Source organism: Pholcus phalangioides, unplaced genomic scaffold (genome assembly GCF_987345545.1).
Source record: "Pholcus phalangioides strain wild (caught in Gottingen) unplaced genomic scaffold, Ppha-v1.0 ptg000024l_1, whole genome shotgun sequence".
NCBI lineage: Eukaryota > Metazoa > Arthropoda > Arachnida > Araneae > Pholcidae > Pholcus > Pholcus phalangioides.
In genome coordinates, this window is record NW_028301616.1 from 23223188 (window position 1) to 23248324 (window position 25137).

Consider the following 25137-nt stretch of genomic DNA (forward strand, 5'->3'; position numbering starts at 1 on the left):
GGGATTAGTTAAAAATCCGGTCATTTTGCATCGGTGGCCCGAGCATTCTTTCACATATGTATTTAACACTCTCTTCTCCCTTGATGTGTCGTTTTGCATTTTTTTTCCTCTTTTGCGTGCGTGTTAAGTCTATTTTTTAGGTTTAATTATTAAATTACTTCATTACTGGTGCCCTCTGGAGTTTCGTTTTTCTTCTCCACCGTGATTCACGAATTTGCTCTTAAAATCCATAGAGCCTATGTAAGTTCTTCGTGCCGATTATAATTTTAAATTGAATTCATATGAGAAAAATTTTAAGATTGCTAGAATTTTAAAATATGGTATTAAAGCACATATAACACCTGTGATTACGGCATATGTTGTTTATTAAACGTTATTGCAAAGCGCACTACTGCTACAGGAATCGGCAGAATTATAATGAATTGATGGGTTACCACTACCCATTGGAACCCCGTATCACTAGTTATGGTTTTCGGATTACGGCATAACCACTCGGCTATATAAAACAATTATCTTCAACCCGTTGCTCGCGAGCACAACTTGTTCCCTGAAGCACCCAGAGTGTTCGATGCTTCTGTTTGATCAAATGCTCGCGAGCACAAAATCTATGTTGCAATTAAACATCGTGTACAAATTGCGTTCTAGGATTGAAATCATCCTGATTTCATGCAGTCGTATGTCGAACTTGCCGAAAATGGTGCTCTTCTTTTCATGATGGATTTAGTGATTTAGGCAGTGCTCGCGACCGAAAAAAGGTTGAAGACCCCCTGTTTTAGATATTGTGGCCAAATTGAAACTTCCTAGGGAACCCGCGGACCACCTCACCAAGTCATAACCCCTATTCGGAAACGGTGATGATGATATTCCCCTGAGAATAATGGCAGCAATTCTCGAAAAACATCTGCTGAGAAGGTATTCGCTGTGTCAGGCACTTGTATTAAGTTTGTTTTTGGTAAATTTTATTTTTTATATTGAAATGAAATTCACCAAATTAATGTAAAATAAATTCTATTTATACGTGTATAGCCAATCAATTTTTTTCTCTCCTCGGCGTGGGAAAGGAATTGTCTTACTTTCATGAAAAAAAAAAACAACAAAAAACTGCGAGGTTAATTAGTTTCTTCGGAGTTTGTTGGATTCGGATTTTCTTTTTAGGGAATTCATCTGTGAGATCGAACCGAGACGTCAGTGACCGTTTGTAACATGGTCGCCGACTTTAAATGGGGCGAGAAAGATTCCTTTTGCCCCACGTTAAATTCCAGATCTGTTTGATAATGGTTGCATTCTCAGGAAAACATTGCCAAATGCTTAAATTGACACAATCTCCTTATTTTCTGTATTTTAGAGAATGTTTGATCGTGTTTTCTGTTTAAGTTGAAGGGAAATTCGATAGGAATGAAGTGCTTTATGAGATTGAAAGTACTTGCTGTAGACTAGAAGATGGGCATGTTTCAAAAGACGGAGGACGATGCTCTATTTCATTAACAGCAGAAAAAAAATTCTACTAAAATTTTTTTCAAAATTATAAATCCTTATAACCATAATAGGTATTTTTCAGTCTCATAAATCACTTCATTCCCACCGAATTTCGCTTCAATTTGAAACGTAATCAAGCATTTTCGTGAATGATCTAATATCTCGACTATCACACATCTTTCAGCCTTTCATTGGATTTCATTCAACTTTGCCGGTGTCTTTCATCTTATTCATCATTGGTTATGTACCTTGAATCATCAAGCTGTTGATTTTTCAAAAAAAAACCCGTTTAATACGTAATGATATTTTTGGTTTCTTTCCACAAATCATTTTAAACCCTTAAATGCTCAATATTTTTTTCCAGCTGATAATTGTTTTTCATGGTACTGCTTATAAAGAGCTTTATTGAAGACGTGCAAAGCCTCAAAAATTGCACACAAAATAAGCTTAAAATTTAATATTGAAGTAATATTACTTTCTTAATTTATAACTACTTTCTTTGTGATTCAAACAAAAGTAAGGAAAAAATTAGAGTTGTAAACTTAATGGTTTGAAAGAAATGCAAAAGTTACAAAACATTTTAACGAATTAGCGAAATCACAGCCACACGTGCTCAGCAACAAGCAAAAGAGTTGTCGTTGATTGGGACATCAATCAGCTAATTCAAAATATAAAATGGAAAAGAATATGAAATCACCTTATTTATATGTGCAAAGGCGATTCTGAATTTTTATCTTCAAACTGGCTGCAGTGATAGACGTGTAACGAACCCTTTGCACGTATGCAGAGCAATGCATTAAAGGGTTAAAATTTGCTGTAAAAAAATCGCGCGCGTGTGTGTGAATTAAATACAAATACACCACAACAGGCAAAATGCCCAACGAGGTGGCTGAGGAAAAGTTGCCCATAACAAATATGGATGTCATATACTTAAAAATTACAGCAACCCTAATAAAAAAGCAATTACAAAAACTAGGATATAAACAGTATTATATACATGATAAAATATTATACAAAGCCCGCCTCAATTATTTTATTTCTATTTCGTTCGCGTCTTCATTGTCACGAAAAATTTCAACGATTCTGTTTTTATTTACTCGAATGTGTGGATAAAGGGACCGTGTCGTTTCATTAAGAAAAAGGCTACAGAATAACGAAAACGGGCTTTCTTTCAGTGAATCTCCGGATGAGAGTATATACACCATTTCTATGAAGAAAATTTGATGGATTGTGTTCCATTATATAGTTTTTATCAAAAACACCCACTAATCGTTTATAAATGCTTTTGGATACCTAATTTATGGTTTTTTTTTGGACAAATCTGGCATTTTTTGTCATCAGCTGACGTGCAAATCGTAAATTACATTGATAAATTAGTATGCACATATCTGTAATAAATCATATAAATTTATAAAATAAGCCAGGATTATTCTCGGAGGTTTCGGTTTTCTTATTTTTGCCTCATGGTTGGAGATACGACGGGTCATAGCCCCCCCCCCCCCCAGGCGTCAATGATGCTGACTGATCTGATATAAACATTTATGTATATTTATGTACTGACTTCATCATCCCCACCAGCCCTTCAAGTCTATCCCCACTTATGCTTTGGCCGTTCTTAGAAAACAGATGATTATCTCGTAAGAATTTAAAAATAATAAGATACATAACATATAATCAACCTTTTAAAGAGCGAGGGCCACCTGAAAAGTGGATCTTTCTATTTTGAATAGGGTAATGACGATTTGAAGTAACAAGCATCATTCTCTATGGAACCAATTTTCGTTCGACTTTAAGGTAGCTATCAGGCACGTGTTGACACATCGGCAGTTGAAACCATTATTAATGGTAGGTCCGAAACCATGGTTATTTTTGATGGAAATCGTGTAAACTGTAGACTTCGTTTTCAAATGACTCTGTGTAAGGTTTTACCTTATTAACATTTTTATTAATTGAATTGAATGTCAACATCAAGTTCGAGGGGCCTTATGTTGAGCATGTATGTTATTCAGTGACATTTTTTTTTTTTTTACTATTTAAATATGTTAGAGGGCATCTGTACCTTCTAATGAGCAAGTTTTACATGGTTGGATTGTGCTCCTTACTATTTTATCTTACAGGGGGTATTGAGAAAAATTGAGCAGAATGAATGCAGCGGCTGCCGTTATATGCAGTGCCATCCATGTTGTCTCGATCCGTGTGAATTACATGTTATAGTCTAATGACCTCGGCTATAGCGTCAATAAGGGATGGTCATAGCCGACTCTTTTGTGAATAATGTTGATGATTCTCGCTTTTAACTACCTCGGATATAACGACACATTTTTCAGCAGTTTTGTTTTCGTTTTTGCTGAGTCTTTCCAGGAATTTCTTAGTATTTAAGCTCAATACGTTGATGAAATTTTTGTCTGCCTTTTCCAATGGTAATTTTTGGCTAGAAAAGCAGGATCGTTGTTACTGGTCAGTTCCATTGTGCTTTGGATAAACATTGGCAGAGTCCCTATAAGACACAGGCGTAGCGAAAGGGGAGGACTAGGGAGTCCGCACCCCCGAAATATTAGAAAATAACTGATTTTTATGGATTAACATGTTTAAGGCTGGTATTACACTATAAAAGTTTGATAAAAATTATTTTATAAAGCTTGAAAAATCTAACCAATAAGCGCATCTGTTACATTTGAATGAACTTATCTGATCCGCCTATCGGTTGCGTTTTTCAAGTTCTATAAACGAAATTTTATCAAACTTTTACAGTGTAATACCGGCCTCAAGTCTATTGTAGTTTTACTTTAGTTCCCCCCCCCCCCCAAAACATTAGTTACCCTTCCCCTCCGAAAGAAATTTCTGGCTCTATGGCCCTATTATAAGACATTCTTATCGATCAGTTTTTCCTTGGTCTTCAGTATCCATTGCAAGTATCGCTCCTGTGGGATCGAGATCCTTAACTTTGTTTAATCCATACATTGATTGTCTTTTTGGTTCATTCTCTTTCTGGATTTCATTCTGAAACCTACTCCCAAGGAATGCTTCAGGGTCATAAATATCTTGCCGTTTCTTATTATCGAATTCAGATTTTAAGATACTTTCTATATCTCTGAATACAAGACCTCGCCCAGTAGGCATAGGCGTAAAACTATCGAAAATATTAGGGGAAGTTCAATTTTGGAAGGCCAACGATTTCTATAGGTATTATGGAAATCTCGTGGCATACTTTGTGAAACCAGTTGTATACGTGCGAGATCTCCGAATTAAAAAAAAAATCATTAGCTACTATTTCTATAATGTTTGAGAACTCAGGACCCATGCGCCGGATACAAGTTCACACTTGAAGTGTGACGGGGACCCTTCACAATCTGTCATTGGATTAAAATAACCACTTCATAGTAGCATCTGATTATATTCCACTAGCTATAATACCCGGTGCTGCCCGGGTTTTCTTCAGTTACTGAGAGGATCGAAAATGTGGCAAACCATTATAAAGGCATATGCATGTCTGAAACGCATTGCTAGGGAACCACGGTAGCCAAAGTAAACATTCCGAAAGTGATTTTTGAGGCCCAGAAACTATTGTTGCCTGATAGTTTTTCGCCCATTTGCCCGCATCTGACAAGCCTTTTAAAGTAGCCTATCGTTCAAGTCAGGCCCCGTTTGGTATATATGTAAATTTGGCGACGATCGATCTAAAATTGTAGATTTGTATAGAGAACACACACACACACAGAAAATCAATTATATATATAAATAGATAAAATCCACCTCGGTTTCAATGATACCTTGATTATAACGGCCAAATTTTGCCGTTTCTTGAGTGTTGCTATAACCGATTTTGTGTTTACTGAACATTTTTTTTTTCGAGTTCTTGTGTTTTTGTGGATGTTCTGAGATTTACCCCGGTATGATATTAGGTTTGCCAACAGAGTAACAGTGCGGTACTAAGTTGTGGTTGTCGTTTTCTGATGAGTTCGTGTGAACAAGGCAGTTTTGTGTATCTGCGTGTGGTTGCTCGTATCTTATTTATTTTAAAACCTTCATTTTAAACCGGTCTGTTTTTCCCTCTTTCGCCTTTTCTCGGTCCCTGGACCGTTGCCGTGTCGAGACGGGAGCGACAGACACACCATCGATCTACATCAAGATGATTTTACTCTTCCGATGAATTGTAAAAGCAAGATTCTCTCTCTTCCTATTGTGTCAACACATTTCTCCTCTCGGTGGTCTTCTCCGAAATTTCCGGTCGTCATGGCAACGTTTCTGCTGATGCTGGTGTTTGAATAATGAGAGCCACCCACCTTCCTATTCACCCCACCTCCCCTCGCGCCACACTCATTGTTAGTGTGGCCGATTCTCTCAAGTCAGCCGATGGTGGCACAGTAGGTGGAATGAATCCTCCCCACAAAAGAACTGTATTAAAGCGTTTCTCTGTGTATGTGTGTGTGTGGAAAGTATAGGAAAAGATGGACTGTGAGGAGTTGTTGAGAGAGTTGTCTGTCCTGTTCTGACGTATTCATCCGCCATTGAATAGTTGGATTTTTCTTTTTCTTTTTTTTTTAATTTTCCTGCTCTCGCGAAATAATCTCCAGGTGCCTTTTGTCTGAGTGGTTCAGGTCGACGGAGTGGCCCCTGCTAACTATGTGCTGCAATGGGAGAAGGGTGGTTTTCAGATTGCCGGAAAGATTGCTCTCCTCCGCCTCTTTCTCAATTTTTTTTCCCCCTCCATTATTTATCCTCCATCATATATTCTAGTTCCCTCTCCCTACCTCTCTGGATTCGCCATTCTTATATCGATTTTATGGAGCAGGAAGGGATATTCAGATATGTTTTATTGATTTCCAGTGTAGTAGTCGTTTGGGTGCTCCTGAAAAATTCGAATCACCTTTTTTTCCCCCCCTCGGATTCATTCGAATATCTGAAAGGATTCTGAAAATAGCTATATTCGATCACGAGCTCCTCTAGATCCCGGACTTCCCGCTGGGATTTAGTTATTATCCTTTTTTTTTCTAATATATTTCTAGGGGGAAAACCATGCGTTGCATCCTTTTTTTTTAGATGCTTTTCCGTGCATCTGAAATAAATATCTTTAGGCAGTTTTTTATTCCATATTTATCTGGTAAAAATTGACATAAAACGCATTGAGGAGAATTTATCTTTAAATAGACAATGTTTATATACACTCAGTGGTCAAAAAATTAGGAACACCCCTCACTCAAAATTCGACTCGTCCGCGCAGCACGTGCGCTGCCGTAATAAACGGGATTTGCTAATGCAATGCTCGTCAGAAGCACCAGTTAACGTTGAAATTTGCCTGTTCATGGGGGGAAATGAGATTTGGGTGACTTTGAACGCGGTGTGATTGTGGGTACCAGAAGGAGCAGTTCCAGTATCTCCGAAGCCGCTAATTTTCTTAGCTTTTCTCGGACAACAGTATCTCGATTCTTCAAAGAATGGCAGCTGAGCCAAAAACTTCGAGTGGAATAATGGGCGGAAATCGCTTGTGAACAAAAGACGTGCCAGACCATTGGCACGTATCGTGTGCAGCAACAGATCTACAACCTTACAAATTGCAGTGCAATACAACTCAGGATTATCGCAAAGTATATCCGTACGCTCTACAAGGCAGATCTTGATAAGAATTGGTTATAATTGCTGGCGACAAACAAGTCCCTTTGATTTCGCTGCAAAACCGAAGAAAACGGCTTTTGTGAGCTAGATAACGCCGAAATCGGACATTTGGCCAATAGGAGAAGGGTGTCTGGTCTAACGAGTAAAGATTTCTTCTCTATGACGTTGATGGCAGGGTCCGTGTGTGGCGCAAGCAACATGAAGCTATGGATCTGGCGTGCCACATGACAACTGTTCAAGCGGGTGGTGGCGGAATCACGGTCTGGGGAGCATTTTCGTGGTATACCCTTGGTCCCTAATTTCCATTAAAAACATCCGTCAATGCCAACGCCTACCTCCACATCGCAGTATCGTCTTAACGCGTGGGCCCGCCCGGGCACCTCAAGGGAAGAGGGGCCTCAAAAATGAGAAATGGTTGAATTTTTTAAGAATTTGTTATGTTGGACCTCAGAAAAATCACTTGGTCTGGAGGCCCATCATGGCTATTTCCAGCAATGCAATGCAACCATGGGGATGCATTGCATTGCTGGAAATAGCCATCATCACCAGGAAACATTATGGCCATAAACGGGTGCACGTGGTCAGCAACGATGTGGCAGGGCAGTCTTAAGAGCATGATGGGCCTCCAGACTAAGTGATTTTTGACCAAGTGAAGGCCCCCACATCCTGAAGAAGGGCCCCTAGGCTGGGATCTTTTACGGGCCCCTCGACCAGACTTTCACAGGGCCCCCTTTATGATGAATTTGTAGCGTGAAAAAACAAAAAAAATGACTAAAATCCCCTAGGGCCGGAGCCTTGTCAGCCCACCCCTTGTGGGGGCCATGAATGCATCCTCCCACGGGGCTGGAATTATCTCAGATTGGTTTGAGGAACATGATTCGGAGTTTCAATTACTTCTATGGCTCCCTCAGTCACCCAATTTCAACCCAATAGTGCATTTGAGGGACGAGGTTGAAAGGTCTCTTAAAAGCTCCAAAACAGCACCTTCTAATTCGAATGAATTAAGAGCTGCCATTTCATTAGTATGGCCTAATATTCCTCCTCAACGGTTTCAGCAACTTGTAGAGTCCCTGCTGTCATCAAATACAGAGAAGGTCTCACACATGATATTAATGGTGAGTAGCAGGAAGCCCTAATTTTTTGGCCACTGGGTGTATAAGGGTTGCATGGGCAGAGATACGCCCTCACCAGCGTCAAAAGTGGAGCGAGCCGATTTAATGTATATGTGTATATATGAATTGACATCATCATTGTGCCCCCCCCCCAGACTTCCAAGTCTATCTCCGCCTATGAAGGGTTGACCAAATGAGACCCATTAGAATACTCTTTATTAAGATTAAAAATATGACATCTTCGATGCTGTAGTGGAACTAAAGCAGTCAGTAAGGATGCCAGACACCATTTATGTTTGTTGGAAAAGTCACCATATGTATTAAACTTTGTGGGAACACACTCTCCGTGAATAAGTTTCGTCGGTCCGCTACAATGACACATTATCGAAGCAGGTTCCGAAGGTGCCAATGCTTTCGATTTTTTAGCCTTATTAAAATAATCCCGGTTGGAAACCAGCTTTTTTTTATAGAAAAATCCACAAATTATGCTTCGCTTGAAAGAAAAATTCTCGAATAGAATGCTCTTGAGCGGGGCCTGTTCCTCATATATTCGGGTCCTAGGTAAATACGCCTTTTTGGCTCCCCTCCCCCATATATAGCATTCTTTGAGGCAGAGGCGTACGCTGTAAGAGAGGATCATGCCCCCTTTCCCCACACGACCTACAATTGAAAATATAAATTAATATTTTTGTTAAAAAATTAAAATATTGAAAGAAGAATTTTTTGGCATCCGAATGGGCTCCGAAAATTTGAGGGCTCGGATACGGGTCCCGTTTGCCCATGCGAGAAACAGGCACTGCTCAGCGGTCCTTGCAATCCCAGACGGACCATACTTTCTCAGTCACTAAATATGATGCAAAAAATACGCAAAGATGCCAATTATTACTAAAATCAACGAAAAATAACGAATGGAGAGAAATGAAGCGCTTCAAAAAATCTGATTAAAATTAATTCTGCAACAAAACAGTAATTATGACAAATATGAGATGCAATATCCATATTTATAATCATAATTTTCTTTTATAAGTTTCAAAATAATTTTAATCCCTGATTTTATAGTGAAGGATAAACTCAAAGTAGGCTTCTTTAAAAATACGGAAAAAACGGGACATTGTTATTTTAATAAAGTCGGAAACTGCGAAGAATACGAGAAAAATGGTCATATGTTCACCTTAGGCTATCCCAGAAAATCCCGTTTCCATCTTTTGTTTGTATGACGTTTTCTTTCAATGTGAAATATTTTATCACGTGATTAAACTACAAGTCTTATTGTACAACAGCATTCCTCTGAATAATTTCTATGGAGTTGGGGGGGGGGGGGGGGTAGCCAGAAAAATGTGTAAATATGTATGGGCTATTAATATAATAATGATACTGAAGTGTGCGTGCCACATTTCGAGATGTGCTCTGCTATCTATCTTCCAAACTGAAAGTAGCCAATGCTAGAAGTTTTTCTTTTGGGGGGAGGGGGGGGGCCTGTGTCTGCTCTACATAGAGAGGCCGTTTTTTTCTTGTTGAAGAAATTAGCATGACTGGCTCACATTCCCCTTTCAAAGTTGGAAAAACAATTTGCCCACCCTTACTGGGTGCATGGACTGAACCCAAGCCCTCACGATGATTGCAGAAAACATGCTGGAAGTCATGATGGCTTCCTTTGTATGCCCCCCCCCCTTCCAGAGTGGGATCTTGTGCCAAGAATTTTTGGAGGGCCTCAGGCCCCATTTAGGAGCTACAAGGCCTGATTTATAACTTATTTTCAGGTCTTGGAGGAGTAATTCACCCCCCCCCCGGTCGGAACCTCCTCATGGATTCCAATTTCCAGACAGGCAAAATGCATGAACTAGTGAAAGAAAGAATGCACACAAAAAAAAAAATTATTCATGCAATTCATATATACTCTATACAAGTCAGGTTTGATTTACACATCGATAAACAAGGCATTTTTGTGGTCCCTGCATAATTTTATCCTCTAAATTTAAACATAAGAGTATGTTAACCCAAGGCTTGACAAATCCAGGCACCAGGTCACCAGGATGACTAAAAAATTGGTATTAACACCTAAAATTTTCTATGTATGATTACTAACTCTGGCCAAAGAAATATGCTTGTCTCCTAAAATATTTAATTCGAGCCCAGATTTTTTTTCCTTGATTTGTCAAGCTCTGTATTAACTAACAAACTAAACCTATTTGGGAAACATCTTATTTTCTGGATATTATGCTGAGGTGAACTCGGAAAGAAAAGTCATCTTGTCTCCGCCGGGACTTGAACCCAGGCCCTCTTGCATACCGGGCAAGCATGCTACCATCTACACCACTGGAGACACGACCCTGCCTTCCTTATTTCCCGCACTGTGGCATGAGGCACTGAAGTAGAGACATTAGTAGTCTCTTGACTTCAGGAATTGGCCCCCAGGTGGGACGGTTTAGAGAGATAGATGGCTTTGAACTCGGAAAGAAAAGTCATCAAGATGACTTACTAGAAAATAAAATGTTCCCTTGATATCTTGGGCTGAGAAAAAAGCCATCTATCTCTAAAAATATTTGATCCAAGACATTGGGGGGGGGGGGTTCCAAATGCCTGCTTGTTTCCCTTCCAAGGTCTTGGTCTTTACTGCTGGTAAGGCAATATAACCAAATAATAGTAAAATACCTTCTAATTACCAAATAAAAAAAACAACCTTTACCCAAACCTCACATTATGCTCTGCAATGCATTATACTCATGCTTAGCTCTACTTCACTGTCTAAATAGTTTTGTATTTTTTGTACCTTGGTTAATCCATTTTTTATATGTAACTTGATTTGAAATTCTGTAATTCAATTTATTATTTTTTTCCCCCCTTTTTCTTCTGTAAGGAAATTCTTATATGGCCTAATTTTTTTTCATGAAGAAAGTAGATGGAAAATTCTTAATTAGTGTCTTTTTTTTAATGATTTGTTCAGGCTCAAGAAATGATTAATGGTTTTGTTGCTGTAGAAATTCTGGCAATTTATTTATTTAAATAATTTTTTTTTTCCGTCTTTCAGGAAGTTGGAAGTATCATTGGGAAGGTGAGTTTCTTTAAGTCAATTTGTGATTTTTAAGTATAAAAAAAAGTTAAGAACTGGTTTTGATATTATCCTGAAAATTAGTCTTATTACAACCAATGAGTTTTTCTGATAAAACACCTACAATAACACTATAGGTCAGAGCTTGACAGGCATCAGGTTGCCATTTGTGGCTAGAAAATCTGTATTGGCACTTAAGATTTTCCCTATGTGATTGCTAAATTGGAGTGAGGAGTACACAAATTTTTCTGATTTCATGAAAGTGCATCTTTTAACACACGGAAAGTCCAAAATAAAAAAACATCCAGGACTATTATTTTCGAGAAAGAATCATGCGTGGATTCTTTAGCGTTGATGCCTAGATTTGTCAAGCCCCGGCTATGGGTAGTCACTCTGTCTGTTTGAAAAAGTCTTTCCTCAGAGAGCAGACCTTCAACAAGATGCTTAGGTAACACGAAATTCGGGCATCTGCCACTTTCTAGTGTTGAGGACAGATGCGAGCTTTAGAACAGAAACCATACATGATTCCGTCCACATAAATACATACATTAGGGCCACACATACACACACACAAACTTGTTGGGGCATGCACCGCATTGTTAGAAATTTTTTAGAGGAATGTTTATGAGGTGTATGTATACAGTTAAAGATGTGTTAATATGTGTAGTGTCACTGAGTGGGATATGTTCTCAGAGATCTCATAATAATATGTTCTCAGAGATCTCATCTCATTCATAAGTCAATTTATTACGAAGTCAGTCTTAGACAAACTTCTAATGACAGAAAATGTTTCAGATATTGCCACACATCATCTTAAAAGCCAGGTGAATAAGAAAAAAATTCTTTCTGAAAATGTATGAAATTTAAATTTTTATGTCGTTCTGTGGTCAGGGTCATAACTAGGATTTTTGCCGTCCCGAACAAACATGATTTTGCCCCCCCCCCCCAACAACTTTAAAATTCAACAATTTTATGATGGTTTTCTTTGTTTCCCTCTAAAATTGCCATTCCCCCCCCCTAAATTCTGCCACCCAGAGCATTTGCCTCCCCCCCCCCATTAGTTCCAGCCCTGCCCTGGTTCTTATAAATTATATCTAGTAAAAAAACTTCTATGCACTAACTTAAATCAGCAAAAGAAACTTTTGCTACCGAAATTTATGGAGATATAGTTAATTTTGAACAAAAAAAAATCATTTTAGAGGTCGGAAATTATGATTAATTGAATTTATTCATTAGGAACACCTAAACTACTCTTGATGTCATTCAATGGAATCTAAAGAAAATTATATTAAGGAAATGGACCTTTTCTGAATATTATGGAGAGGTGAACTCAGAAAGCAAAGTCATCTAGTCTCAGCCAGGAATCGAACCCAGGTTCTCTTGCAAACCAGACCAGTGTGCTACCATATATACCACTAGAGACATGACATAAAGAAGGCAAAGTCATGTCTCCAGTAATGTATATGGTAGTAGACTTGACCAGTTTGCAAGATGATATGGGTTTGATTCCCAGTAGAGACCTGATGACTTTTCTTTCAGAGTTCACCTTGGCGTAATATACAGAAAAGATCTATTTTTTCCTGATGTGTTTGCCTGGGAAAATGCCCTCTCACAAAAAATATATCAGTTAGCATATAGAAATTTTCATATGCCTTTTTATAAACTCTCTATAAAAACTGTAAACACACACACAGAAACATTTTCAACTCGGTGGTGACTTAGAGTAGCAGTTGTCAACTGGTGGGGGATTCGTGAAGCCCTTGGTGTGCGCTAACCCAGAGGCTCTGCAGCTGCTCCAGGAAAAACCACAATTTGAAAAATAATAATTGTAAATATTTTTAATAATAATAAATCAGTAGCTTTGATGAATAAATAAAAAATAAGCCTATGGTGGCATATGGAGCCGTTTCTGGTATATAATTTCTATGCCTTTCTATTCTTTCATTTCTATTTCTTATAGCCATACGCAGAATTTTCTCGAGGGGGCTTTAAGATTTTTTTTTTCTTCTGAAGAGGGGGGGGGGTTTACTTTTTTACCTGCAAAATAACACTATAATCTTAAGGTAAAGGGGCGTTCGCCAATGGGCCACCATAGAAATTATATACCAGAAACGGCTTTGTGTATGTAAAAAAATGTTGAGAACCACTGACTTGGAGGATTACTGCTCACATGACCCAGGTACTGTATAAAAATTTAAATTTCATAAAATTTTCAGAAATGCTATAATTTTTTTTTACTTGAAAAACTTCCAAAATGTGACAGAGCTTCCATCTGTGACACCATATTATAACTTTTTGGGGATTGGAAGTTACTCCTATATAGAAGACAGTCTGTTAATTAGCTCAGGGGTTCTTAACCTATGGATCGCAAGAGCTTCCAAGATGTACAAATGTGCGAAAAGGTTGTACAATTGTGCTTACAGTACTATTATAAATGCCATTGGTTTTATTATTTTCGAAAACCAAACAAATCCACGGGTTGTACAATAGATGGTGTTTTTAATTGCGGGTTGTAGCTATTTAAGGTTAAGAACCTCTGAATTGGCTACTGGGCAATGATAATAGCGGACAGCCTGTATATTGTGTTTTTAACTTTCGCAGTATGAATGATATGGAAATCAAACACCAGCCATAAGCCGTGGCTACCTGTATTTTATTAAATTTTGTTTTGTTTTGGAAATTACATTTACTAGAAATTTATGAATTAAGATTTGTAATAAAGGGAGATAAAGTCTATCCTATTCAGCCAAACTTACAAACATAATACACCTCCATTATTTCCAAGATAATGTTTCTTTAAAAAACAATAGTATATATTCTTCTTTAATGGTATGTGCTATTTTTAATTTATATTTTTGAAAATGTACCATGTTTTAAACTTTCTCGTTTACCATTTAAATTTTATGATGAAAAAAAAAAATAAGTTTTTTAAACTTGTAGTTTTTCCTGTTTTCAGAAAGGAGATACGGTAAAGAAATTTAGAGAGCAGGTAAGCTCTTATTTGGGATATATTTTGGGTTAGTTTTTTTATATATACATTCAGGGTGATTATAATTTAAGTTCCCATGCTCTGAGTAATTTTTCTCAAAAACTGCTTATCCGAGAATACAGCCAAAACTTTAAAATACCTTAATGAGACCATGGGAGAGGAATTTATGAAATACAATTACAAGGCCACACAAAAGGGAAAATGCCCATTAAGGTGGCTGAGAAAAAGATTTCCATAACGAATATGGATGCCATATATTTCTAAAATGCAGCAACCCAATTAAAAATTGCAATCATAAAAACTAAATACTATATATACATGATAAAATACTATGCAATGCCCATAAAAAATATTTATGGTTGTCTTATCTAAGAATGAATAACTTCTCGATTTACCCCACCATTTTTATCATATTTCTTTTTAAACGTGTCAATTGTGTTAGAATTTATCACCAACCAGGGGTAAGCTATTTCATTTATTAACAACCCTATTAGAGAAAAATTCCCTGTGACACCACAACCTATAATTGTCTCTTACCACTCGATACTGGTGTCCCCTTGTCAAAGCAGTTTATCGATAAAAAGTATGGGGAGGACTTGAACTCCACTTGTGACTCCTGTCCAATCAGAGAATTCCCTGTTCACTATAACCCATTGTGATCTATCTCTTAACCATGATTCTGTTCAATTCAGCAAATTGTCCCCAATCCCAAAATCTCGTGTAAACGCTTCAAACGTTTACCATGTTGGACCTACTCAAATGCCTTCTGGAAATCACATTACAGGTAAAACGCATCTACCTTTTTGCTTTTTCCCAAAGCCTTAGTCACATGCTCATAGCAGCAAAGGAGGGCAGTTACACATGACTTCCCCTTCTCAAACCCATTCTGATTATCTGACGATACATTAATCTCATCTATCCACTTCATTAATTGCCTTTTGATAATTTCTAAAATTTTTGAGAGGGAGCTCATTAAACTCACCAGACAATAATTGGACACAGCTTCTCTACTACTTTAATAATTTTTAATATCCGAACCACATTAGCAAGCTTCCTTTTCCTTGTGACGATACCCTTAGCAACACTACTCCTACTCCTCTAAATCTGTGCAACTGGCCCCAACAAATCATCATCAAAATGAATTTAAAAAACGGGTTTGATTTTTAATTGCCACGTAAAAAATTGGCACTTTTTATTTCATTTCACATTTTCCCATGGTCCATATAGTGTATATACCAAGTTTCAATGGAATACGTCTACCAGAATGGGTGCTACATAGGTCTGAGTAGTTTCAGTATACTGACACTACTCTGACCTATGTAGTGCCTGTTCTGGTAGACATATTCCATTGAAACTTGGTATATACGCTATATGGTCCATGGAAAAAAGAAAATGGTGCAATAAAAAGCATCACCTTTTCACCTGGTGGTCAAAAATTGGACAATTGTTTTATTTCATAAATGTATCTCTCCCATGGTCTTATTAAGATATTCTAACAATTTCAATGTTTGCAGATAAGGAGTTTTTGAGAAACTACTCAGAGTATGTGAACTTTAATTATAATCACCATGTATACCAAAAATTATTTATAGTTCAAAGCACTAAAACATTGCAACTGAATGAAATGTGTGCTGGTTATGGAATATTCACCATTGTGCATTTGGCAAATTGAAGTGTGTATCCATCTCATAATAATGAAGTGAAATTTTTTCATCTAAAAAAAAATTATGCTTAACCCTTTCAGACTCAGTCCTCACAAACATGGGATTGCTTTTTCTCACTGGAGATATCTTTTTATTAACCTCAGGTAGTTTGGTCCTGGCCTCAACCATAAGAAACCATAATCCTTGAAGTCAGGACTGAACTCTCTAAGATTAAAAAAAAAAGAGTATCTAAAGCAGCTCTCATATTTGTGGGTACAGGGTTTGAAAGGAATAATGAATGTAATATTTACGTAAGGAGTGCACAAATTTTTCAGCTTGTGTGGCCATTTTTTGTCAAGGGATGTTATAGCAGGCCATGCATCAGCTAAATTATATCTCGATGAAATTCTGAAATGGACCTGTTTAGCTTATGGATTTTGAGTTTCTTTATCCATGACCTAAGCAAATCTGAAAAAATTTAATAGCAGGTTGATGTATGAGATATATCGGTATCTTAACATTCAAAATTTTATCATTTATAAGATCTTCGTAATCATCAAATTAGTATTGAAATTTTTATCAAAATTGAAATGCTTAAAGCAGTAGTTTAAAATGCTTAAAAGTTTTCTGTAATGATGATTTCCTTATCACCAAAGGAAATATCAAGGAGAAAAATTTATTTCCAGACAATAATCGGCCATGATGGTTGGTTGTACTACTTTCATTTTCCCATTCCCATTTTAGTAATAAAATATTGCTGCTGTATTCAATCGTTCGTGTGTTTTCATTTGCAGAGTGGGGCAAAGATCAATATATCAGATGGCTCCTGTCCAGAGCGAATCATAACTGTCACTGGTTCCACAGAGGCGATATTGAAAGCATTCACTCTCATTGCTCAAAAGTTTGAAGAGGTAAATGCTGGTTGATCATTTAACAGACAGTGAAACCTTGATTATCTGGCGTAATCTGGGTGAGCCTGTGTCAGTATATCAAAACTTCCTGATAAGCCTAGTCACATATGGATCAATTTCAAGGTCTAGTAACATCGGAACAAATTACATTCAAATAATACTCAATATGCTTCACCCAATTTCGGTGTTATTTGGATTTTCTGTTACATTTTGTTGCTGCTCCAACCAAGAAAAGCAGTTCCTCAAAAACATTATTCAAAAGTATCATTGATTATTTTCACTAGCAATGTCGCTTTGAATTCAGCAACATTTTACTCTCTTTTTTTGGATAATTTCGGACTTCAATGATAATTTCCTCATTGATCAAGCAAACAAAATATTATCACTGGAGAAACTGATGAGAGTTAATAGTGTTTAAGATAAATGAGGGTTGGATAATTGAGGTTCTACTGTACTTCAGTGCGGCTTCAAATATATGAAGTTTTTTATATGATCATATTTCGGTCTCTTTCAGGAATTGTCTTACGTTTCATGTTATTAAATTTAGCCTTAACTAAAGTTTGTGAAACATATTATTATGGCGCACATTTTGTGTGCAGATGAAACAACAGTTTGCATAAATGAAAATGAGGATGGATACATAGGCTTATTCTAGGTTTGGTGACTCTGATTTTATCCAACAGCATTCAATTGTCTTCTGTATTTTTAGGGCATGCAGAGGTATAAACAATGCATACAATACTCAGCAAAGAGCTAGAAATAAAAGTGCTTCATTTTTCAAAAATGATTACACTAAAAAATAATAATATTTATATTGTGAGGAGAACAGAAAATGATTATCTGCGGTTGCCATAGTGCACTGTTTTGGCCAAAAATTGTTTTTGTAACCAAGTCATTTCTGTCATTTTGCTTTAACTTCAGTCTTATACGATACTGAAATAGTAATATGAAAAAAAAGTTAGGAATTTCTTTTTGTTACGCTATGATTATGTTGTCTAAGTGGGGAGTACCCTCCCCCATCCTACTTTTTAGTCCTACTTTTTCTAATTTTTTTTAGTGGGAGCTCTGAATCTGTTGAGTTGAATCAAATTTTCATCATCTTGTAGATTATTTCCAGTGCTGTCTTAAGACATGGGGCCCAGGCAAGGCACAGGGCCTCACAAAAATGAGATCTGGTTGAAATTTTTGAGAATTTGCCTGGTAGGGCCTTAGAAAAATCGCTAGGCCCAGGTGCCCATGATTCTCTTAAGATGGCCCAGAGTACTTTTTGACCTCATTTATTTCTATGTCAAACACTACTGCATGCTCATAAAATGTTATGAAAATGTTAATGTGTTTCATGTAAAGATAAGGCATTTGAATATTAAAAAATGATTACTGAAAAACTTTTGCAGAACAGGAAATTTGTTGGTTTTTTTAATTATGTTGACACTTTTTATAGTATGGAAATGTCTTTATCGATTGATCATATTTCTTATATCATCAAATGCTAATCGCTCCCTCCCTTTCTTGTCTTTTTTCTCTTTCCATTCTAGGATCTTCAAGCCAATAAGATTGCTGCTGGAATTCCAAAACCTCCAGTCACTCTTAGATTAATCGTTCCGGCAAGCCAATGCGGGTCGTTAATTGGTAAAGGTGGCTCGAAAATTAAAGATATTCGTGAGGTACGCATAATGCAGTAAATCAATAATTCATTTCTCTTGATAAGTTTGTTGTATTCAATACAAATTTACCAGATTGATTTAGTTTTTGATAATAAGCTTAAATTAAGAGTTTTTTTCCTCGCCCAAAATCATGAAAAATTTAGCTTTTTTTCCACCCATAAAGTAAAAGGTGGGAAAAAAGGAGGGACATTTGCTGAAGTTAATGGTGGCTGCAAAATCTCTACTTCAGTGTTCCACTACTGTGCATGTTGTAAAGACTTAAATTTCTTTGCAACATGCACAGTAGTGGATGTTGTAAAGAAATTTAAGTCTTTTCTCCTATGGGGAATTGGTTAGCGCACAGGGGTGGCTTAAGTAAAGTTGCACCCCAGACGGCAGGTTGTAAGGGGCGGCAGTATAGACTTAAGCTATGTCTCCAAAATTTTTTAAAATTTCACACAGTGAAAATTCGCACATGACATCATACTTTTGAGTCGTACCGGAGATAGTGAGAAAACTTTAGGGAATAAATAGACAAGGCCCATGACCGTAATACCAAAAACAAGAATGTAAGCTATCAGGGGCGGCTTGAGACAAAATCTCTATTTGGGATCTTGGATTTTTGCACGTCCTGTCTATTCCTCCCCATAGCTTCTATATTCTGTGTCAGGGCCTGCTAGACTGGAATCTTTTGCAGGCCCCCAGCCAGATTTTAATGGGGACCCGTCTACAGTTAATTTATAGCATGAAAAAAAAATTATAAGGATAGAGTCCCGGGCCCTGGACTGGAGCCTGTCAGCCCTACCCTTGTGAGTCATGCCCCTCCATCATAACTTAGCCCAACAATTCCTAACAAAAACTTCAAAAAAAAATTTTACCCTTTCAGCTTGGATTTAGCGCCTCTCCAGAACGAACAGAAATCATTTTCTTTGGCCAATGAAACTTTTTTCACCCATTTACCATGGACTTGGCACCCTTCTTGAGTGGCGCCTCTTGTGACACTGTAATGGGTCGCATGGCCCAAGAGCCGCCCTGTACTCTATGGAAAGGGACAAGTTCATTTTGGTTCCCTCACCTAGCATTTTTCCAGAATGGTCCAGAAGCAAAGGAAAAATTTGCCTTCTCACTTGTCCGGTCTCTAGAGTACCAGAAACACCTTTGAAATAAATTTCTTAATAAAAAATAACCTTGTTATACATCATCTGTACAGGATAAGTGATGATGGCTATCCAAATTAAGTGTTGTTTTAAGGATTAAATTACCTGTTATCTGACATTGAGAACGGTAAAATAATTCTGGATCAAAAAGCAGGATGTATGGTCACAGCCATTTTGCATGGTAAACAATGGTATGCGACTGTCTTCTGAAGAAAAAAGTCAGGTTTATCTAGATGCCCTCTTGACTGGAGCTCTGCCAGCCACCCAGCACCAGGGATGCTTTTAGGGGCAGCATATGAGGCTGCGTACCCAGGCAGCAAGTAAGCTTGAGCCGCCTAGTTAGTGCATTTGCCTATATCAAGAGATAGATTTAATTTTCAGTGGAAACCAACAGAATTCTCTTTCAGTGTTCGCCTTGGCGCAGTAATATCCAGAAATAATTTTTCCTTGGTACATTGTGTTATCACCTCTCTCTACTGAATGCCACACATTTATGCATGTATGGTAAAATCAGTATAACAATTTTTTTCTATGTATAGTAAAAGAATTTACTTGATTGTTCCTATTTTTGTTAATTTACTCTAATTGAAAATTACACTACAATGATTCTAAACATATGTTTTAATGGAACAAAGGAACTTCTTTTCATGAAAATCAGACTGTATTTTGTATTGACTGCTTTCTTCCTGGTGTTTTTCAATGAGTATTTTCTCTCTATTATTTTCTATGCATTCAAATTGAAACTTCTCTCAATCAGGCGACTGGTGCGTCGGTGCAGGTTGCGAGTGAAATGCTCCCGAATTCTACAGAAAGAGCTGTTACAATATCAGGCACATCCGAAGCCATCACCAAATGTATACATCAGATTTGTGTCATCATGATGGAGGTAGGCTTTTCTTTTCGTTTTTTTTATATGGTAATTTGAGATAGTTTGAATTAAGTTACTGTTCCAAAAATGCTGAATTGTTCTCCGCTTGGCATTTTTTTCATTTCAAAATTTTCGACATCTTTCTAATTCTTTTGTTGAGGAGAAGTCATGTTGATTTTTGCATTAAAAATGGAACGTATCTCTTTTTAAAACAAGAACGTATGAGTAGAAAGTCTAAAATTACTTCTACACCTTTTTTTTTTAATTTATTTATTAATTTAATTTATTATTAATTAATTTATTTATTTTTATTTAATTACGAGATTAGAGATTGTTGAATGGGTAAAACCATAACTAATCTGCTGAGAATATGCTACCATTGTCTGGCAGTGTTTTTTAACCTGTGGTTTGCGGACATTCACAGGGTTCATCCGCAATTGTGGTAAATGGAATGATTCCCCCCACAGAGGATCATTTCCATTTACTGCAATTGCATGAGTGACACATTATGTGCTTTGAAATTGTTGACCTTCTGATGCTACGAGGGGTCGGTGGAGCATTGACTTTCACTACGGGGAGAGTGATTCTGTGATATCAAAAACACTGGTAAATGGGAACAGTGGTCTATGGTAAATCACCAGTTTGTCAATACAATTTCTTGAGCGTGCTGAATCTTCTCGTTTTGAGGTGGATATATTGACAGGCCTCCTACTCTCTCATCTCTTGCTCTGGCCATCACGCTTGGCTGGCCACTTTTAAACTTCTTGATTCATGTATATGCACTGCTAACAAGTATATACTGTTCCCATATTGTGTTGTAAGCCTGTGATCAATTTTAGCCTAACCTGGCACACTTTCTAACAAGAAAAATCAGATCACTGTTCTTTTTTTCTGCTGCTGCTATTTCTATATTGAAATGTAACAAGCGGGTATTGTAAACCAACAGAAAAAAATTATGGTGTGAACTTTACTGGTATCAATTTTATGTGCGTTTGTTCAAAAGGCAGTGTGACAAACCTAAAGATGTGTTGTAGCATAAGGGCAGATAATTTTTTATTTTACTATGTATTTTTTGAAAGTGCACAACTAACTGAATGGTTTAGCTCATGGTTTTTCAAACAAGAAAAATCATTCAAGATAATTGTTATTACTTGTTTCTGCATCACATAAGACATTTTGGTTGATGTGGCTTCTATATATATAATTGTTTTTTCTCTTTTCATCTGTTTCAGTCCCCACCAAAAGGTCCCACGTTACCATATAGACCAAAGCAAGCTCTTCCACCAGTTTTCTTTGCTGGTGGTCAAGCTTTTGCTCTTCCAGGACAATATGCTGCTCTTTCTCCTGCTGAGGTAGGTAATACAACAAACTTCCTCTTTTTTTTCCTCTCAATCTAACTCTTCAGGAAACCTGATCCACTTACTTTCAGTTATCAGTGAGGCAAGATACATTCAGATGTAAACACATATCACATTTAATGCGTTAGTATGAGTATGCAAAGTTTTCGTGAATTTATTATAAGCTTATACTTTTTATAGTTGTAGTAGACACTGAACTTATTTGGCAATACTAGTTTATATCATTTCTGTACTTTTTAACAAGGTAAGCGTACAAAAATCTGCATTTGGTTTAAAAACATCTTATTCTCAGATAACACTGATGCATCCAAAATTCTTTATGGCCAAATCATAATATTCATAGGTAAGTTCTATATGTCAAATGATATGATTTCTGTTTCTGCTTAAGGCCGGGATTAAACTATAAAAATATTTTTTATAAAACTGGAAAAATGCAACCACTGAGCCTATTGGTTATATTCGACCGAATGTAATCAATAGGCTTATTGGTGGTTTTATGAAAGACCTATCATCAAACTTTTATAGTGAATCCCAGCGTAAGAATTAACCTCTGTTAGACATTTGGTAGCTGCACCTGTAGTTCAGTCTTCTAAACTTATTTGTCGTGTCATCCTCCTTGCTCATAAAAGAAAAATTCTCATTGTCGTACCTTGCTAAACCAATCCATAGAATCCTTTATCGTGTCTGTGCCCCCTTCCCCCGAAGGTATTCTCCGATTTTTGGAAAAATAAAATTTTGGTTTGATCAGCCACTCAGAAAAAGATTTCTGTTCCTTCAATATTTTTTTTTCCTTTATCTTAATTTCTTTCAACCAGATTCAGCTGACAAATAACATTTATTGTTTCCTCTATAAAAATTGTTGCAGCAAGCCAATGAATTTTGTGTGAATATCCCTTGCAAATGTAACGACGCTCTAGTCTCATTAAGACACTTTTCTCCAATCATAATTTTGATGGCATAGTCGATGTTACCAAAATATGTATATTAATGACCCGTGATGAGTTGTATTTGAGCATTTCATTCACATTTATTCATCTACATCCTTAAATCCAACAGATTTTTGTCCTTTTAACTGTCATGCTTCTTTAATTTGCAAGGTCATTTTCAGATTTAAAATCATTAGAATCAATCTCCAATCCTCCAACAGGTTGTGATTTTTAAAAGCAAATTTTCAAATGGTGTTGTAGCCATATCAAGTTAAAGTAAGGGGATATCTGTACATAAGTGGTTGTCCGTATATCTCTACGGGGTTGAGAGATAGGTCACAACAGGTTATGGTGAACAGGGAATTCTCTGATTGGACAGGCATCGCAAGTGGAGTTCCTCAAGGAAGCATCCTTGGCCCCATACTTTTTTCACTTTTTATCGATAAACTCGATCAGGGTATCGATGGGATTGCTAGCAAATTTGTAGGTGACATGAAGCTAATGGGGGTAGTTGGGACTCAAAGCGATAGGGAGTTGCTCCCAACTTAAACAGGATTAGAGCATGGACAAATGAATGGAGCATGACATTTAGCATTCACAAATGCACGGTTGCTCATTTTGGTTCAAACAACCCACTTTTTTTCTTACGAATTGAATGGTGTCACTACCCTGGATGCAACTAGGGTCACAGATTTAAGAATTCTTATTAATGAATGACTTAGGTTTTCTGAACATTGTTCAACAGTGGTCATAAAATGGAATAGAATGCTCAGTTTCATCCTTAATAAGGTTTCTTCACGTTCTTCTAAAGTCATTCTTCCGCTTAGTTCATCCTGGACTCGTATGCTGTAAGGTTTTGGAGACCATACCTACAGAGGTTGGTTTGAACAGGGTAGACTTGGTTGAGGGGGTGCAGAGAAGAGCTACGCATGCTCTTGTTGGCACACAAGGATTGAGCTATGAAGAAAGACTTGTGTTCCTCTTATGTAAACATATTCAAGAAATCAGGTGTCAAGGATATGATCTATATGAGGTATTAATACACTGTCAATCAACTGCTTCAACAAGGGGACACTAGTGTCGATTGGTAAGGGACAATTCCAGGTTGTAGTGCCCCAGGAAGTTTTTCACTAATAAGGTTGTCAATGGAATAGCTTACCTCTGGGGGGGAGAGGATGAATTCTAACACAACTGATATGTTTAAAAAGAAGAGGATAGACATAGTGAGATAAATCAAGAAGGTATCCATACTTAAATAAAACAATCACACATAATCTTTTTTTATGGGAAGTGTATTATATATTATTAGTTTTTGTTTTTTTTGGTGATATATGCTTTTATATTGGGTATTTTGGTTATATTTTGATATCCATATTTTTTATGGGCATAATCTTTTCAGCCACCTCGTTGGGCAATTTGCCTGTTGTGGCCTTTGTATTTGTATAAGAACTTTGCCGGTTTTCTGGTAGTCCATGAATCCTTCTTCACAATTTTTTTTTTTTTTTTTTGTTTCATTTTAGTATTCACAGCAAGTTAGAACATCTTTGCTCTGGGATAATGCAACCTCAATAACTCGACACGCTGATAACTGGACTACCCCGGTACTTGACATTTATTATTTCCATGGCTGGCACAATATTCAATCCAATGAGGAAAAACCTCTCTAACTTGACACATGACCTCATCCTGTATAAGTCGGGTACGATTTATACTGCGTTATCACAACTTATTTTCAGAAATAGCCCTTTGTTGATCAGTTCAAAAAATTTTACGACATTAGTCTCGTGTTTCAAAAATTCTATGTTTATTTCTGCGGTATATTTGTTTATTGAGATGTATCAAAGATTCCCCTCCCCCCAGACCTTTGGGTAGTGTTACTTCCCATTATTCCTCTGCTTAGAACATGAAATCTTGGCATTTGGATTATGAAAGCCACACATATATGTGAATTTCTTAAATTTTTTTAAGGAGATGTTTGAGAAAGAGCAAGATCAGAAGGTTTCAAGTGAGAGGAGTAAAATTATTTTGGACAATTGCACTGCTCATTCACAAATAACAGATCTTCCTGCAATCAAAATATGTTTTTTCCTCCTAATTCAGCATTCGCATATATAATATTGGCTATATCAATTCTCATTATAAAAACTTTTCATATAAATTGCAGATAAAAAAAATTTAATCTATGAATTCATAGATGAGATGGAATATAGAATTGCTCAGCAATATACCGCCACATATAACATCACATACACATATATACATAATTAATTTTTGAAAATAGTTGTAAGTGAAATTAAATAGAACTTCACTTGGCATTTGCTTAAGTTGACATGTTTTTCAATCTCCTTGGGGTGTCAAGTTATTGAGGTTCCACTGTATGTATTTTAGACTT

General features: G+C 36.9%; 1 protein-coding gene and 1 non-coding gene across 9 annotated transcripts in view; one reads left to right on the plus strand and one right to left on the minus strand.

Annotated features, from left to right (window-relative positions):
* LOC149069012 (poly(rC)-binding protein 3-like) overlaps positions 1-25137 on the plus strand; it is a 111977-nt gene that overhangs the window by 69024 nt on the left and 17816 nt on the right. For 6 of the 8 annotated variants that reach the window (XM_089251195.1, XM_089251196.1, XM_089251197.1 and 3 more), the window contains exons 3-9: positions 11230-11253; positions 14207-14239; positions 16677-16793; positions 18329-18457; positions 20351-20479; positions 21694-21813; positions 24266-24346. In XM_089251195.1, the coding sequence (XP_089107321.1) occupies positions 11230-11253; positions 14207-14239; positions 16677-16793; positions 18329-18457; positions 20351-20479; positions 21694-21813; positions 24266-24346 (633 nt within the window). The remainder of the gene's footprint in view (positions 1-11229; positions 11254-14206; positions 14240-16676; positions 16794-18328; positions 18458-20350; positions 20480-21693; positions 21814-24265; positions 24347-25137) is intronic. The other 2 variants (XM_089251200.1, XM_089251201.1) reach the window with 1 other exon arrangement.
* Positions 10452-10525, minus strand: TRNAT-GGU (transfer RNA threonine (anticodon GGU)). The gene has a single exon. It is a non-coding gene; the product is annotated as a tRNA-Thr (tRNA).